The sequence below is a fragment of the Cyclopterus lumpus genome, chromosome 14, assembly GCF_009769545.1.
Source record: "Cyclopterus lumpus isolate fCycLum1 chromosome 14, fCycLum1.pri, whole genome shotgun sequence".
Lineage (NCBI taxonomy): Eukaryota > Metazoa > Chordata > Actinopteri > Perciformes > Cyclopteridae > Cyclopterus > Cyclopterus lumpus.
This window is the reverse complement of record NC_046979.1, coordinates 17,219,269-17,233,045: the sequence shown is the minus strand read 5'-3', so window position 1 is coordinate 17,233,045 and position 13,777 is coordinate 17,219,269. Positions and strand designations below refer to the sequence as shown.

The 13,777-nt window shown below is 40.4% G+C and overlaps 1 protein-coding gene across 1 annotated transcript; it reads left to right on the top strand.

Annotated features, from left to right (window-relative positions):
* Positions 1 to 1,397: 1,397 nt before the first annotated feature.
* vamp2 (vesicle-associated membrane protein 2) lies at positions 1,398 to 12,766 on the top strand. Its single transcript, XM_034550387.1, has 5 exons — positions 1,398 to 1,974; positions 6,909 to 7,005; positions 7,265 to 7,423; positions 7,609 to 7,660; positions 7,873 to 12,766. Coding segments are annotated over exons 1-5 (327 nt in total). The 5' UTR covers positions 1,398 to 1,972; the 3' UTR covers positions 7,890 to 12,766.
* The last annotated feature ends 1,011 nt before the right edge of the window (positions 12,767 to 13,777 follow it).

The following is a 13,777-nucleotide window of genomic DNA, read 5'->3' as shown; positions in this document are numbered from 1 at the left end:
TTAGCTACTTCCATATCAATGTTTAAGAGCTGTTAGCAATAAGACAAACTGTCCTATAGCACCACCATGTGGGCTCTACCAAATTAGTATCTCCCTATAAAATATTGAACTTACATCCTTTTTGGGGACCATATATATATTGTATTGTATATATTGTGTGTGTGGATATATATATATATATATATATATACATGCCACCATAGAAAAAAACTTAGAATAACAGAAATTGCCACTAAATGCTTTTGTTGCTAGACCAGATGAAGATATTTTTATAAAATCCTTAGATTCAGTGCTGCTTCTTTGAAACAGCCCCATCTGTGTCTCTTAATATGATCCAATTTACTAACGTTATCAATAATGAACAAATACAGTTACAGGAACATTCATGTGTGTAAGAGTAGAGTTTATTAATGCAACGAATAAAACCAAACAAGATACTCAACTTTACATTAAACAAGGAAGAAGAGACGATTCCGGTAAACACAATCTAAAGTGTATTTGTTCCAGCATGAGTTCTGCGGTTCAGATTTATGGTATGTGTGATTTCAGACGGCATAATTCACTACAGGACTGCTGCTGTGCAGAAAGCCAATTGATGAAGTGAGGCCAAGTGAGGTTTAGGAGGTTAAATATGTAACTAGATGTTTGACTGATTGGATTTTCAGTGTTAGTTGCCACCACAACAGTAACACATGGAAAGTATCTCTCCCACTGGGATTAATATATACAACATTTTTCACGAGAGACTCTGTGTTTCTTGCATCCAAACACCCGTCTGAGCAGCATTGGCTTGACCCTGTTCTCGGTAACAGCTGCTTTCTTTTGGGGTTTACGTTACAGTAAATCAACACATTGCAAGTCTTTCACTCCTGTCCTCCAGGGTTAACATCACAGAAACAACAACAACAATTTAATTGAATGGAAATTGAATTCACACTAACAAATAAAGAAACATTATAACGTGTGGCTGAAGGCTAAACAAAACATGATGGGCCATTATATATATATATATATATATATATATATATATATATATATATATATATACACACACAGATGTAAAATGTTTTACTTTTTAGTACAATTAAGTGAGTGAGGCTATTATTCATCTAATAAGGAAACTGATGTATTCTTGAGTCCCAGGCAGCAGGGCCAGAATATCTGCCTTCAGACTCCATCCTTCCTTCACATTATGTATATCAGATACAATTCACAGCATCTTACTGAATGCAATGCAGTCAATAATAATGAAACATTGTTCTTTAAACAAAAGGCCGGTTCAAAAAAGAAAGAAAATGTTTTTCAGGTGGGTTTATTTTCCATCCATATTTACTCTGAGAAACAATCAGACACCTACTGCCAAGCTCGCCACGCCCCCTTTCGAGCAACGCCATTTTGTTGACACACAGACTGGAGTCCAAATAAGCTCCTTTACTGACTCTTTATACGAGAAAGACACGCGTGGTCGCGACATGCGGCGCAAGTAAAGACCGACGCGTGCACACAGTCACGATAACAGCGCCTATAGGTTCAAAAGAGCGCTGTCCCGACGCGTCGGGAGCACCCGGGTCACCCATTTCGGCATGAAACTTCGCCTCGATTGACGTCACCGAGCCATCTTTGTCCGCCTTAATCCGGGCGTCTGTTTATTCCACCTTCATTACTACACGGACCCCCTGACAGCGCCGGGCTCCACTTCAGCCTTGCAGGTGCCGCATCGCCGTGTAGATATAGGAAGAGTGGAAGAAAAGAAGAAGGAGGGGGGGGTGAAGACATATCTCAGCGGCAGATACAAGCCAGTGCTCCTCCTCGGCGATACAGGCAGGGAAACGGCACCATAAGCAACCAAAGGGTGCCAGAGGGTAGAGAGGAGCGCACAAGGCAATCCACATCCATCTGCCAGCCACTTAGTCCGCGGTAGCATTTCCAGTCCGGATTTCAGCACAGCTGTCCAGCCAACACTACCAGGAACATGTGAGTCCGCCGTCGTGTAAAAGCTCTTATTTGAAATCCTGATTTATTAATGAATTGCAATTCCGTCCGCGCGACCGGCGTCGGCAGCGCTCTCCGGGATTAATGGTGTCTGAACGGTCTCCTGTGTGTCTTTGACATCAAACGCTCTGGTTATTGCACCGGCCTCGCGTTAGTCCGCGTGTCATTAATACACACCGCGGTTGAAATATGTCTTTGTACTGCTTTTATTTATTTCGTGTCGTCCGATCGTGTGTGTGTGTGTGTGTGTGTGTGGAGGCCTAACCTTGGAGCAGATGGAGGGTGTATCGGCTTTAAACGCATTACTAGCCTTCGTTATTGTATTTATGTGCGCGTGTACACGGTGCACGAGCTGCGTGTTTATCGCGTGCCTCTTTTATTTGATCTTCTGGAGATCGTTTTTTTTTTGTTGTTTGTTATATATCGCGGAGCCAGCACGCACGCATCTTTTCCAGTTCGGACTGGTTTTTTGACACCGTCTGTGTGCGCGACAGCCCACGGGCCAATTACAACCACACGAAGAAAACCAAACATCACGTACAATAAAAGCCTTTTTTTCTGTACATATACAGGCCTTCATTTATGTGTGTGTGTGTGTGTGTGTGTGTGTGTGTGTGTGTGTGTGTGTGTGTGTGTGTGTGTGTGTGTGTGTGTGTGTGTGTGTGTGTGTGTGTGTGTGTGTGTGTGTGTGTGTGTGTGTGTGTGCGTGCGTGCGTGCGCGCGTGTAGCTGAACCACAGGTGACGGCGAAGCTTCTTCAAGCAACAGCAAGGACACAACGTTGAACATGTAGCGGGTCGACATTATTTGACGGATACTCCGCGGCCCTTTATTTAGACGATGGTATTATTAGCTCTGAAGGAGGCTTATAGGCCTAGTGGACGTGATATGTGCAACCCACGGGGGGGGGGGGGGGGGGAGCCTCCTACTGTATGTCGTCAATTGTCGTGCGAGGGCGGGCAGTCACACATCTCGCCATATTACAGGCAGTTTGGGACTTAAAGGGCATATTCACCTTAACGTGTCTCCTTTCCTTTGACCTCATTAGTCCCTCTCTGTTTTTGACTGCACATGACAGGTCAAAATAAATAAATATATATATATAAATATATATATATATATATATATATATATATATATATATATATATATAAAAATATATAAAGGGTAGGCTTGGTAAAAAAAAATAGCTGTGGCTACCTCGTCTGTCAGTTTCTTTTTCTTTTTTTGCAAAACGTTGGTGCCAACAACACACGGCGTGTCATTGAACCGTGGCAGGGCGTCTGGTTACACTCCCTCTGGGGCTGCGAGTTACATTTGTCTCTGACAATTTGGTTACAATTGTTCATCCAAGTGCTTTGAATCCACCCCCCTTCACGAGGAACCTCCCCGCCGCCGATGAGCGGTAGGCTCCCGCTGTATTTACAGGCCCCGGTCGTGCTCGTCGTGAAACGTGATGTCTGTGTCTGTGTATACGGTTTTAAAAAAAAAGAAAAGAAAAAGGAAACCAGTGAGCACTGTGGGTCTTCCAGTTCAGTAGCCAAAAAGGCCAGTGAGGCAGGGGTTTTATTTATTTGTGTCTGGGATGCTGTGGCGCTGTCCAGTGCTGAAATGTCGCTCTCCAGTGCTTAAAGGCTGACAGCATGCTTTTTCATGACAGTGACAAAAAAATAAAACAGAAATCCATTAGTTTGAAAAAAAGCAAAAATAAATTAGTAGCTTAGTCGTTAGTTTAAATCAAATGTAAAATGGTGTTTTATTTATACTTTGATGACACATAGGGTGTGATATAATATGTACACGATTCCCTTATATCATTAGGAACCCCCTCAAACCTTACACAGACCACAACATGTCACAGGAGCCCTCTTTGGAAACCACATGACTATTTTTTTATTTATTACTCGTGTCTTTAAAGAGGGTTGAATATATTGCGCTTTAATGGCAAATCTGACGTTATCAGTGGACTCCAGCATGTTAGGTTAGCTGCCTTTAACAGATCAAAGGGCTTGTTTTTGTTGAATGTCTGATGTTTGATTGAAACACAAATTCCTTTTTATTTCTGTTTTATTGTTTTGAAAAAGGGTGAAACTGATGTATGTGCTCTCTTTATGTATGCAATTACCACCACATACAACAGAGACGTGAGGTTCACTGTGTTACATTCACCACACACATCCCTTGACTGTACCACTGAAAAGCAATAAATCCATCAGTACACAGGGGGTGATGTTACGAGTGGCACAGATTGTGCACCAAAGTGGCCCATTGGTAACAGCTACCCCACCTGTGTGGGGAGCTTCCAGTCTGCCCCTCAAAAACAGGATGTGGAGGCCGGTGATGAATCGTGCAGCTGCACTAGCAACTCTTCCTGGTTTTGTTTGGGGGGCCAGTTTAAAGGGGACACGTGCGTGAACCTCGGCACACATTACACCTCTGTGGTGATACTCGTGCTGCTGGCAAGTTAAAAGAAGCGTACATAGATGTTATATTGTTTAATATCGGGTATGTTGACAATTCTTTACAGCTCTTGATTCGTAAGCCTGCTGCCATTGGAGAATGATAATCAGAAACAAAAACAATAAATGTAATTTATTATGTAATGAAACGCATAATAATAATTCATTATTTATATCACAGGTGGCCCCAGGGGGTTTATATTGTCAGTGTCTATTAGGGCCGGTTGGCAGCTGACGGGGACACCACCAGCACCAGCAGGCCAACTATCCGAAAGGATTTCTTGTAGTTAGAGGATTAGGGATGTGTGAGCGCGTAATGGTGACCTTTATACAGAGTGTTTTATTCCTCACTCTGGGAGAGCAGCTGAGTTACAACTGAAGAAACTCTGGCAGAAGATACTACAGTCAATGTCACGCTCTACTTTTAGAGACTGCTTCCTTGTGTAGTTGTATTGATTGATTGGTTCTCTTCATTGATCGATTGGCAATGAAGCATGCTAAATTAAGCATGCAAGGCTACTCAACACTACATGCAATATTTAAGTCTTTTTTAAGCCTCTTGAGCATTTCTTTTTATTAATGCATCTGCCGCGATATCAGGTTACAGAATGTTTAAGATTTAATGTTCAGACTATGTAAAGACTTTTAATGGGCATGTATTATTATCAAGGGTAAACTGATTTCAGTTGGTCGAGAGAATCGCATCTCTTTTAATATCGTTTGTGACAGGCTTGTTGTTCCTTTTCATAATCATGGTTCATCAATCGTACTGTTTTTGTGCCTGATGTGTGAGGTTGTTGTTGCCTGCTGTCTGTTCTGCATTTCAGTGATGATATGCAGCGTTAGATCTTCACTCAAGGGGAGTCTTTATACATTCGATTAGACGGCATTCAACGCTCCTTTTTAATGTAAAGGAATAGCTTTTAGAATAAAGAGAATAGCGTATTATTGGTGAATCTGATTTAGTCACCACGGTTGTGGCTCAGCTGTTACACGATGTTGTGCCATATTCTGACAATGTGCCTGCATGAGATATGGAGTTAGTCTGTGGTTTTTATTCTGTGTACCCCTGAAGCTGTCACTCAACCTAGGTCTGTGTTCATCTGTCATGTAACATTTAGGACAGCATTAACTGGATGCAACGGGATTCGTGATTCTGTTTTGGTTGAAATATTAAAGTAAGATTCGACGTATATACTTACATTCTGGGTGTATTTGTTTCTCCTGCTGCAAAGAGCAGAGGTACAAGTGTGTTTTGTGTAAACGTGAAGGCCGAAACATTTCTTTCATGGAGCTTTCACTTTCCAGTGGTAGTGGGCACTCTCATTCAAACGGCCTGTCTCTCACCGAGGTCATCGTTGGTGCAAAGTGCCTCCAAAAGAACGAGTCCACGTAGGTCACAGTGCAGCATGACATGACAGATCCCACAACCTCATTAGTTGATTCTCTTTGTGATGGAGGATAATTTTCTGGACACAGTAAATATTCCTCATACTACACGTTTGATCTGATTGTAGCTTGAATCTCAATACCCATCATAAAAAATGTGTCCTTTCTTTTGATAAACAGCAGAGCACTAGCAGTGTCTGCATGACATTGCAATATCTGTTAGCTCGAAGCGCTGCTCAATCCACAGCAACATATAATAAGTGAGTGAGTTAAAAACAACAAATGGTCCTCAAAATAATACATTTGTCAGCATCCCACATTATATATCTGTTTTTCTAAGAAGTGTATGATTACAGATATACACTAGAGGAGCAAAAAGGTCATATCTCGTAACGAAAGGGTAAAATATATAATGTGTTCATCCCCGTAATTTACATCCTTCCACCAATTGTCATGTAAATCGAGCCAGTAGTTCTTCCATAATCAATCTGCTGAAAAACACACACCAGACAAACAAAGCAAAGCAGATATATAACCTCATTGTTGAATGTAAGGATCATGGAGCAGGAGTGGGGCAGGGCGATAGTCTTCTTTTCCTATTTCAATACTTAAGGTATTAGTGTATGTGACATATTTAATCTGCATTATATTTGAGCACTTTATGAGCATAACGTTTGAGCAGTTTTCTCTAAACGTTTAACAGGCAGAGTTAGACACTTACTTAAAGGTTGCAACATTTAAAATTAATGTTCCTGTAATCAGTTAGCCCATTACACGTTTTAATGTCTATTACTTCCTGAACTCTATATATATATATATGTGTGTGTGTATATGTGTGTGTGTGTGTGTGTGTGTATATATATATATATATATATATATATATATATATATATATATATATATATATATATATATATACTTTTGCAAATGGAGAATATAAACCCTGTGATGTTTTTATTATGTGTATTCAGAATGGTTCCGTCATTCAGTTTTTTGTTGTTACTATAAGGCTTTCTTAACTCTCTCAATGCGTTTATATAACAACTGAACATTTGTTTTTCATCCCCAGGTCTGCCCCAGCTGGAGCCCCTGCAGATGGAGCGAATCAGCCCCCCAACCTCACCAGCAACCGTCGTCTGCAGCAGACACAGGCACAAGTGGATGAGGTGGGTACAAGCTTCCAACGCCGCGCCGCCGGGCTCAGACGTAGACATTTTAGAGTCATACATTGGTCCCGTGCGGGTCACTCAATCTTCTCCGCTTGCCAATTTGGAAAGTGGAAAAGCACAAATCATTGTTCAAGCTTTATATGAAGCTTAAAACCCCGTGATTTGACAACTTAAGACATGACGTCATCCTTACCCGTAACAGTCCCTCTGTCTTGATAGCTGGTCACACTACATCGCTTTGCGTGTCTTTCCCCAGGTGGTGGACATCATGCGTGTAAACGTGGATAAGGTTCTGGAGCGTGATCAGAAGCTGTCAGAACTGGACGATAGGGCTGACGCCCTGCAGGCTGGAGCCTCTCAGTTTGAGACCAGCGCTGCAAAACTGAAGAATAAATACTGGTGGAAGAATGCCAAGGTGAGGACATGCAGACACGCTGACTTGAATAGCAAATACCTGCGTTTGAAGGCCGCCTTAAACGTACCTGTTTATGGACAAATGAAGAAAAACAATTACACGAATAAAAATACAGACGATATTTTGTGCTTACAAATTTGACTGCTTTTCTCATGACTTTTCTTGTGAAAATCCACTGACTACAGATGATGATTATCCTGGGTGTGATATGCGTGATTGTCCTCATCGTCATTATTGGTAAGAATCCGTTCTCACTTTTGTGCACATAGATTTCTCATCGTTGTCTCAAGGGACCTAATCAACACTAAAACCATTGCTCACATTCTACACATGTACAATGTGTGATATAAGGTCCCTGAATAGAATTGTACCTCAAATGTTGGTTTGATAACTTGGGCATTATTGTAAATGGGACTTTCATGTTCTTCTTCTTTTTTTTTTATCCCCAGTGTACTTCAGCACCTAAGAAGAGTTGCTCCTACCCCAGTCTACTCCTTCCTTGCTACAGAAGAAAAAACCCTCAAATTGATTACAAAATTAACCACGATAATTCATTTATTATATATATCTCCCGGTTAGCCTCGATATATAACACCCCTAAACCTTCAGGGCCCCATGGCTCCCCCACTTCCACCACCTCGCCTCTGGACCCCTGTCAATATTTGTCCTGTGAGTGTGTGGCCCTGTCTCCTTTCTGGGTACTCTTGGCTTTTCTAACCTGCCACACTGAGAACCAAACACTTGTGACGATGCAACAACAGAAAAGGAAGCAACAATTGGCGATAATTGTTACATAACTGATATATATATAGTTCTTTGTAGAGTTTTATTCTGATATATATACTGTTTTGTAGGTGTGTGTGTGTGTGTGTGCGTGTGTGTGTGCGTGTGTGTGCATTTTGTATTTTTTAATTTTTTGTATTAATTTTACGTATGCTTCAGCGTTAACTACTGCCTATTAATCAAAGTGTGTATCTTGCATGTTATCATCATCCATCTGTCCCCCTGCTTACTCTCTCTTTTCGATGTATTTTTGCAGAGTGGAGTTAGTCTCCATTTGACTCCGGAACGACTTTCTGAGGTTCGTCCGTGTTACTCGTGTCCACTAAGAAAGTCCAAAAATAAGCCGGAGAACTAAAACTTGTAAAAAAAAAAAATTAAAAAAAGATGACGTCAAATTACAAAGATTTGAGCTACTCCACAGACAAAACTGCCCCTGAGAATGCCCCAGGTTACTCTTACCTCAGCTCCAAATGTCTATAACTTGATGCCATCGAGGAGTTCAAGTCTTGGCTTCTTTGCTGGCTTTCTGAAAAGAGTTAATGCTCACTCATATTGATCAGACATACAAATAATGCATGAATTGTGAAACTAATTCCTAGTAATCATTGTTTTCCAGCCCTCTTCATCGGATCCTCCCAGTATCTGTTTCATTTCTCTTTCTCCATTTCACACTTCTGTCTGTCAGCATGCTTGAACACCTCAATTTATATAAGTTCTAAAACTGCCATAGTACAGTCGGACCAATGTCTGTAGATGTTTATTTTTTATTTCAATATTACGTAGTGTCTTATTTCGAAAACATTCCTTCATTGCAGTCTAGTGCAAATGGTCTTACCGTAGCACATGTAAGTGTAAGTATCTTTAAAAAAAAAAAATATACAAGCAATGAAACTTGTGTCGAAAAACGTCGGTCATACAAACCTTAAGAGAAAATAGTTAGTAGCTGTAAGGGTTCGTTTTAAATAGACAGGATTAGACTTTCAATCTGTCCAAATGATTTTCTTTTGTAATAAGGGTGATGTTATCTTAACGTTACACGTAGGCTACAGTATACTGTGGAGATGTCATTCATGTCAAACTGTGGATATGGGCTTAAAGAAAACAACAATTCTAATGCATAAAATGGGGCCGTTGCATAAATAGATGAATTTCCATAAAGCAAAGGTTCGTTCTTACTGGCCCGTTACCTACATGGACCCTGAAAAGCCTTCGTCTCCAGTCACTTCTATTAGTTACCGTAGAATATTTCCAGTCGAACCTGCCCTCACACTTTTAGTGTGTGCAGAGGGAGTGGCTGACTGCAGGAAAAAAAAATAAAAAAAATAAGGAATCTGTTTAAAATGCACAAACAACCTTGTTTTTGATGGCGCTGTCTGGCTGGTCAATAGCCTGGCCAAAGGAGATCCTCATGCAGCGAAACCTCTCCACACGAAGAGCACATAAAAAGAAAAAGAAGAGGAGATAATTCAGCCTTATTTGCAAATCCAGGGACAGGGACAGAGGCTAATGAGGACAATGTCAAATTCACAGTGGAGTTTTTTTTTTTTTTTTTTTGGTCAGCAACTTTGGGGTAAGCTCAGAAAATGTACTGAAGAAGCGCGAGAAGCAATTATTCAAAAAAATAGTAGCGCTCCGAAGAAGAGCGTCTTTGCCGGCGCGGTGGTTCTGTCTCAGTGTTTCTCCCTCCTAGTTAAGGCCTTTTTTTTCTTTTTTTAAAATATAATAGATTCTATTTTTATTATAGTATATTTTTGTGTGAAACAGACAGGTAGAGAGGAAGTGTGCAATCAGTACTATTTGCTGCCAACAGCGGTAAGCTCCTCTTTACCTCAGTCTGGTGTGTTTTTTGTAATTCAGCTCTGTGCGTTATACACTGCCAAGCAACAAGGGAGAGGCTTCTATTCTTATTGCGGATTTCTTTCATCGGTGCCCGAGCTGGTTTGGTCTTAAAACATTCTTTAACATGTTTCTGGCATCTTCTCCTGTGTGTACTACTTTTGGCTACTTTATGAGCAGGAGAGCAGGGCAATATGATGCACTTGTTGGTTTTCTTCAGTCAAACTAAGGCCTCGTGCACATGAACACGAGACGACATAGACCTTTAAATTAAATCTCCTTGATTTGAGACCATTCTACTTTCACCTATGAAAGTTCTCTATTTACTGAGTGTGTGCATGTGCCGGCCTGCATTAATAAATGCTGAACAGGAAGCAACGCAACTCAACTAAACTATACAAAAGATTTAGCACATTTTCTTAGAGTAGGCTGGAAATATAAAGACCACAAAGCCACCAATGATATTTCAGTGTGTAAAGCCTTAGTAGCCTTGTCTCTTTTCAACATGACTTTTTATCTTCCCCACCAGCTGAGTAAACCAACTTGCCCCACTTTGCTCAACCCACTGATTCAAGATCCTATTGTGTGTGTGTGTGTGTGTGTGTGTGTGTGTGTGTCTGTGTCAGCGCAGGTGCATCAATGTGTGTGTGTGTGTGTGTGTGTCTGTTAGAATAGCTCTGTCTTGGGAATATCCCCAGTTTATCCCGACAGATTAGGCCGCTTAAATCTCAGAGTGAGGGCACGTTGTTTCCTTGACCACTGAAGTACGCGAGCAGACAGGTTACAGATCTGCCGGCCAGTTCTAATAAGGAAGGACCCGAACCTTAACAAAGCCCCTCCTCCCCTTCCCATGTTTTCTTCCAAACAGAGCAAAAGTAAACTGCAGAAGATTACTACCAAAGACCAGATTTCCATGCTTAAGCTGCCAATTGCCATCAAAAACAAGTGGAGAGAAACAGGTTATCCAAACTATCCAAGTCTGTTTTAAATACCCGTACCCTATTTATCCTCAGATAACAGGACCTTTTAATTATCGCACACTATTCACATGGTGTGTCAGATTGGCTGGTGAGTTTGCCATTCTAACATATGCAAGTTGAACCAAAACACGAGGGCCGCGTGCTTCAAATCTCAAACACAGCCGGGCCCACCGGGCGCCTCCGGTTCCGAAGAGCCTCTTTAATCTGAAACAAGTTTCAAGACACAAGATCCTATAACTAATAATAGCACAACTCTCTTTTCTTTTTCTTTTTTGTCTCCATAGTGCTGCCAAGTTCTAAAATGAAAAGACATAAACGAACTATATGCTATAAAAAAATAACTGAGAAAAGCGTTATAAATATCTGCATTGTTTGGTGTTGTAATATGGGGGTGTTTTGGGGGGAAGGGGGTCCTATATCCTCAGGTTTAAGGTATTAGCAATTTACCAAAATATATATGAGGACAAAACTATATAAGCAAAGTATAAAATTGGGTTTTTGGCAATAGAACATCTTTATAGGGTTTAGGCATCCTGCAGGAGTTAACCACACAGTGGGCTGAAGTGAAGTAACACTACTGATTGGGGTAGGACATCTGTGTTATCCATAAATCCGTAATCCATAAATCCGTTGTGAGTGCTCAACCAATTTGGTCACAATGGTGAAAACGAAGTGAGTGCTCTCTTTTTTCTGTTGCTTTACTGTCCGTATGAAAAGAAGTGCGTCGATATTTTAACACCGTGGCACTTTTTTCTGTTGTGATTCGATCATTTTGGTGGGATGGAAACATTAATTCGGGGGGAGAATATTGTCTTATGTCAACCTCGCGAATTGTTCAGCGACCTCAATTTAAACGCTGCGTTCAGGTCATTTGGGGGTGATCCAAAATGCAAAAAAAAAAAAAAAAAAGTGCAGACCCTCTTCCAGGTTTGAAATAGAACTTGTGATTCAAACCTGGAAGTAAATGAGCAGAAATGAGAAAAAGAGACCAACAGAAGATCCAATGGCTCGACAAAGCGTTGCGTAATCGGTTTCAGAGCAGGAAATGTTCCCCAACGTTTACCGTCACCCCCAAATGGGATGGATGCAGCAATAGGAGGGAACCTTTTGAGTCTCTGGATGTTCACTGGATGGTTATAATAGTACAATATTCTACTTTAATGTATGTTTTTATTTTCGGACCAAATATTGTGTGTTTCTTTTGCATCAATTTAGTAATAACTCCAGATGTCACTGAATTGTTTGTATGTAAGCACTGACCGGTAAAGGTAAAAGAAAAGGGAGGTTAATGGGGAAAAAAAAAAAGAAGTATTTTTACCTTCAATTGTCCAGAATGCTCAGAATGATTCTACAGTTTACATCAGATTGCCGTTTGTATCTACGAGATCTATTTTTTTGTTTAAATCTGTTTATTTTTGAGGAAAGATTTAGACTTCTCTTTGGGACTAGGGTTTCAGGGATGGAGGCCCATATTGCCCCTGGTCGTCTGGCCTCACAGGAGGGACGAGGCTGGAGGATCATGGGCAATGTGCTCAGTTTGATCTTTAACTTTTGTTTTGTTTTTCTTTGCTCTTATTTGTTGATAGATTTATTGTGCTGTCATTTGGTATGGGATTAGAAACTAAACGTAAAGAAAAAGGAGACTGAATGAAAAACTGAAGTACATAAAATAATTGTAGTGTAAATCTATCAATGTCTTATTATATTGATGAACATCATGAAATATATGTATATTGGAAAAACAGTACCTATGACAACTTGTACTTTTGTGTGTGCTTCACGTGCTTTGTGGGTGTGCAACAATGGGCAGATGCAATTTTGACTGCAATTCTGGGACCTTATCTGTATCGATAAGCATAAATTTATTATCAATACAAAGGTAGACCTCTTGCTTTAATTTATACTAATCACTTCTGTGTTTAAAAAAAAACAAAATACATTGGGACCTGAAGCCATAAAAGGGCATATTTCTGCATCCGTACAGTCACTTCAGACGGTCCTGTTGCTACATCCACATCCTGCCTGCACCCAACGCACTCACAGGCCTCCCACTGTAGCTCCCTTCATGCAGAACAATGGAGCAGCGCTGGTTCATTCCCCTCTATTACTGGTAGGCTAATGGTGGCCGTGGTAGAGAAGTCACGTGGCAGTAGAACAAAAAACAGGTGCAGTTGCTGGAGTACGGAAGCTCGTTTCTGCCAGAGAAAAGAAAACGAATATGATGAAAATGTAGCTGTGATAACAAAACTTTCCCCGTGGTAAATCGAAATTCTGAGATAAAAAGTCATAATTCTGAAATGAAAAAATCATAATTATAAGATAGAAAATCTAAATTATGAGATAGGTGTTTAGAAAAATACACCAGCCTGTGCTAGGTTTACTCAGTGACTGTGCATTAACCAGTTATGTCGTAGTACATCATTAAAATAATGAAATAATAATAAAAACAAACAAGGTATATTTACCCATTTTTACAAAAAATTAAAATATTATTATACAGTCACTACAGGCACTTGATCATCCTGTGTAAAATCAAATGAGGTGATTCTGCTCCTTAACCACTTTAAAGTATTGCATTTCATTAGAAAATAAACCCAAAGACTCCTTTCCTCCTAATTTGAGGAATTTAGAGCACAGTAAAGGGTTTTGTCTTTTTTAAACATGAATTGACTGAAGAAGCCTGAATTCCAAAACAACAAACAAAGAAAGATGTTATGAAACTGTATAGATGTATGTTTGTTCTGAGGTCACATTT

Bases quoted from the DNA above. Each gene is read 5' to 3' on its own strand.
- vamp2 (XM_034550387.1), top strand. The intron at 7,006-7,264 runs GTGGGTACAAGC...GTCTTTCCCCAG, and splicing joins CACAGGCACAAGTGGATGAG to GTGGTGGACATCATGCGTGT. The intron at 7,424-7,608 runs GTGAGGACATGC...CACTGACTACAG, and splicing joins ACTGGTGGAAGAATGCCAAG to ATGATGATTATCCTGGGTGT.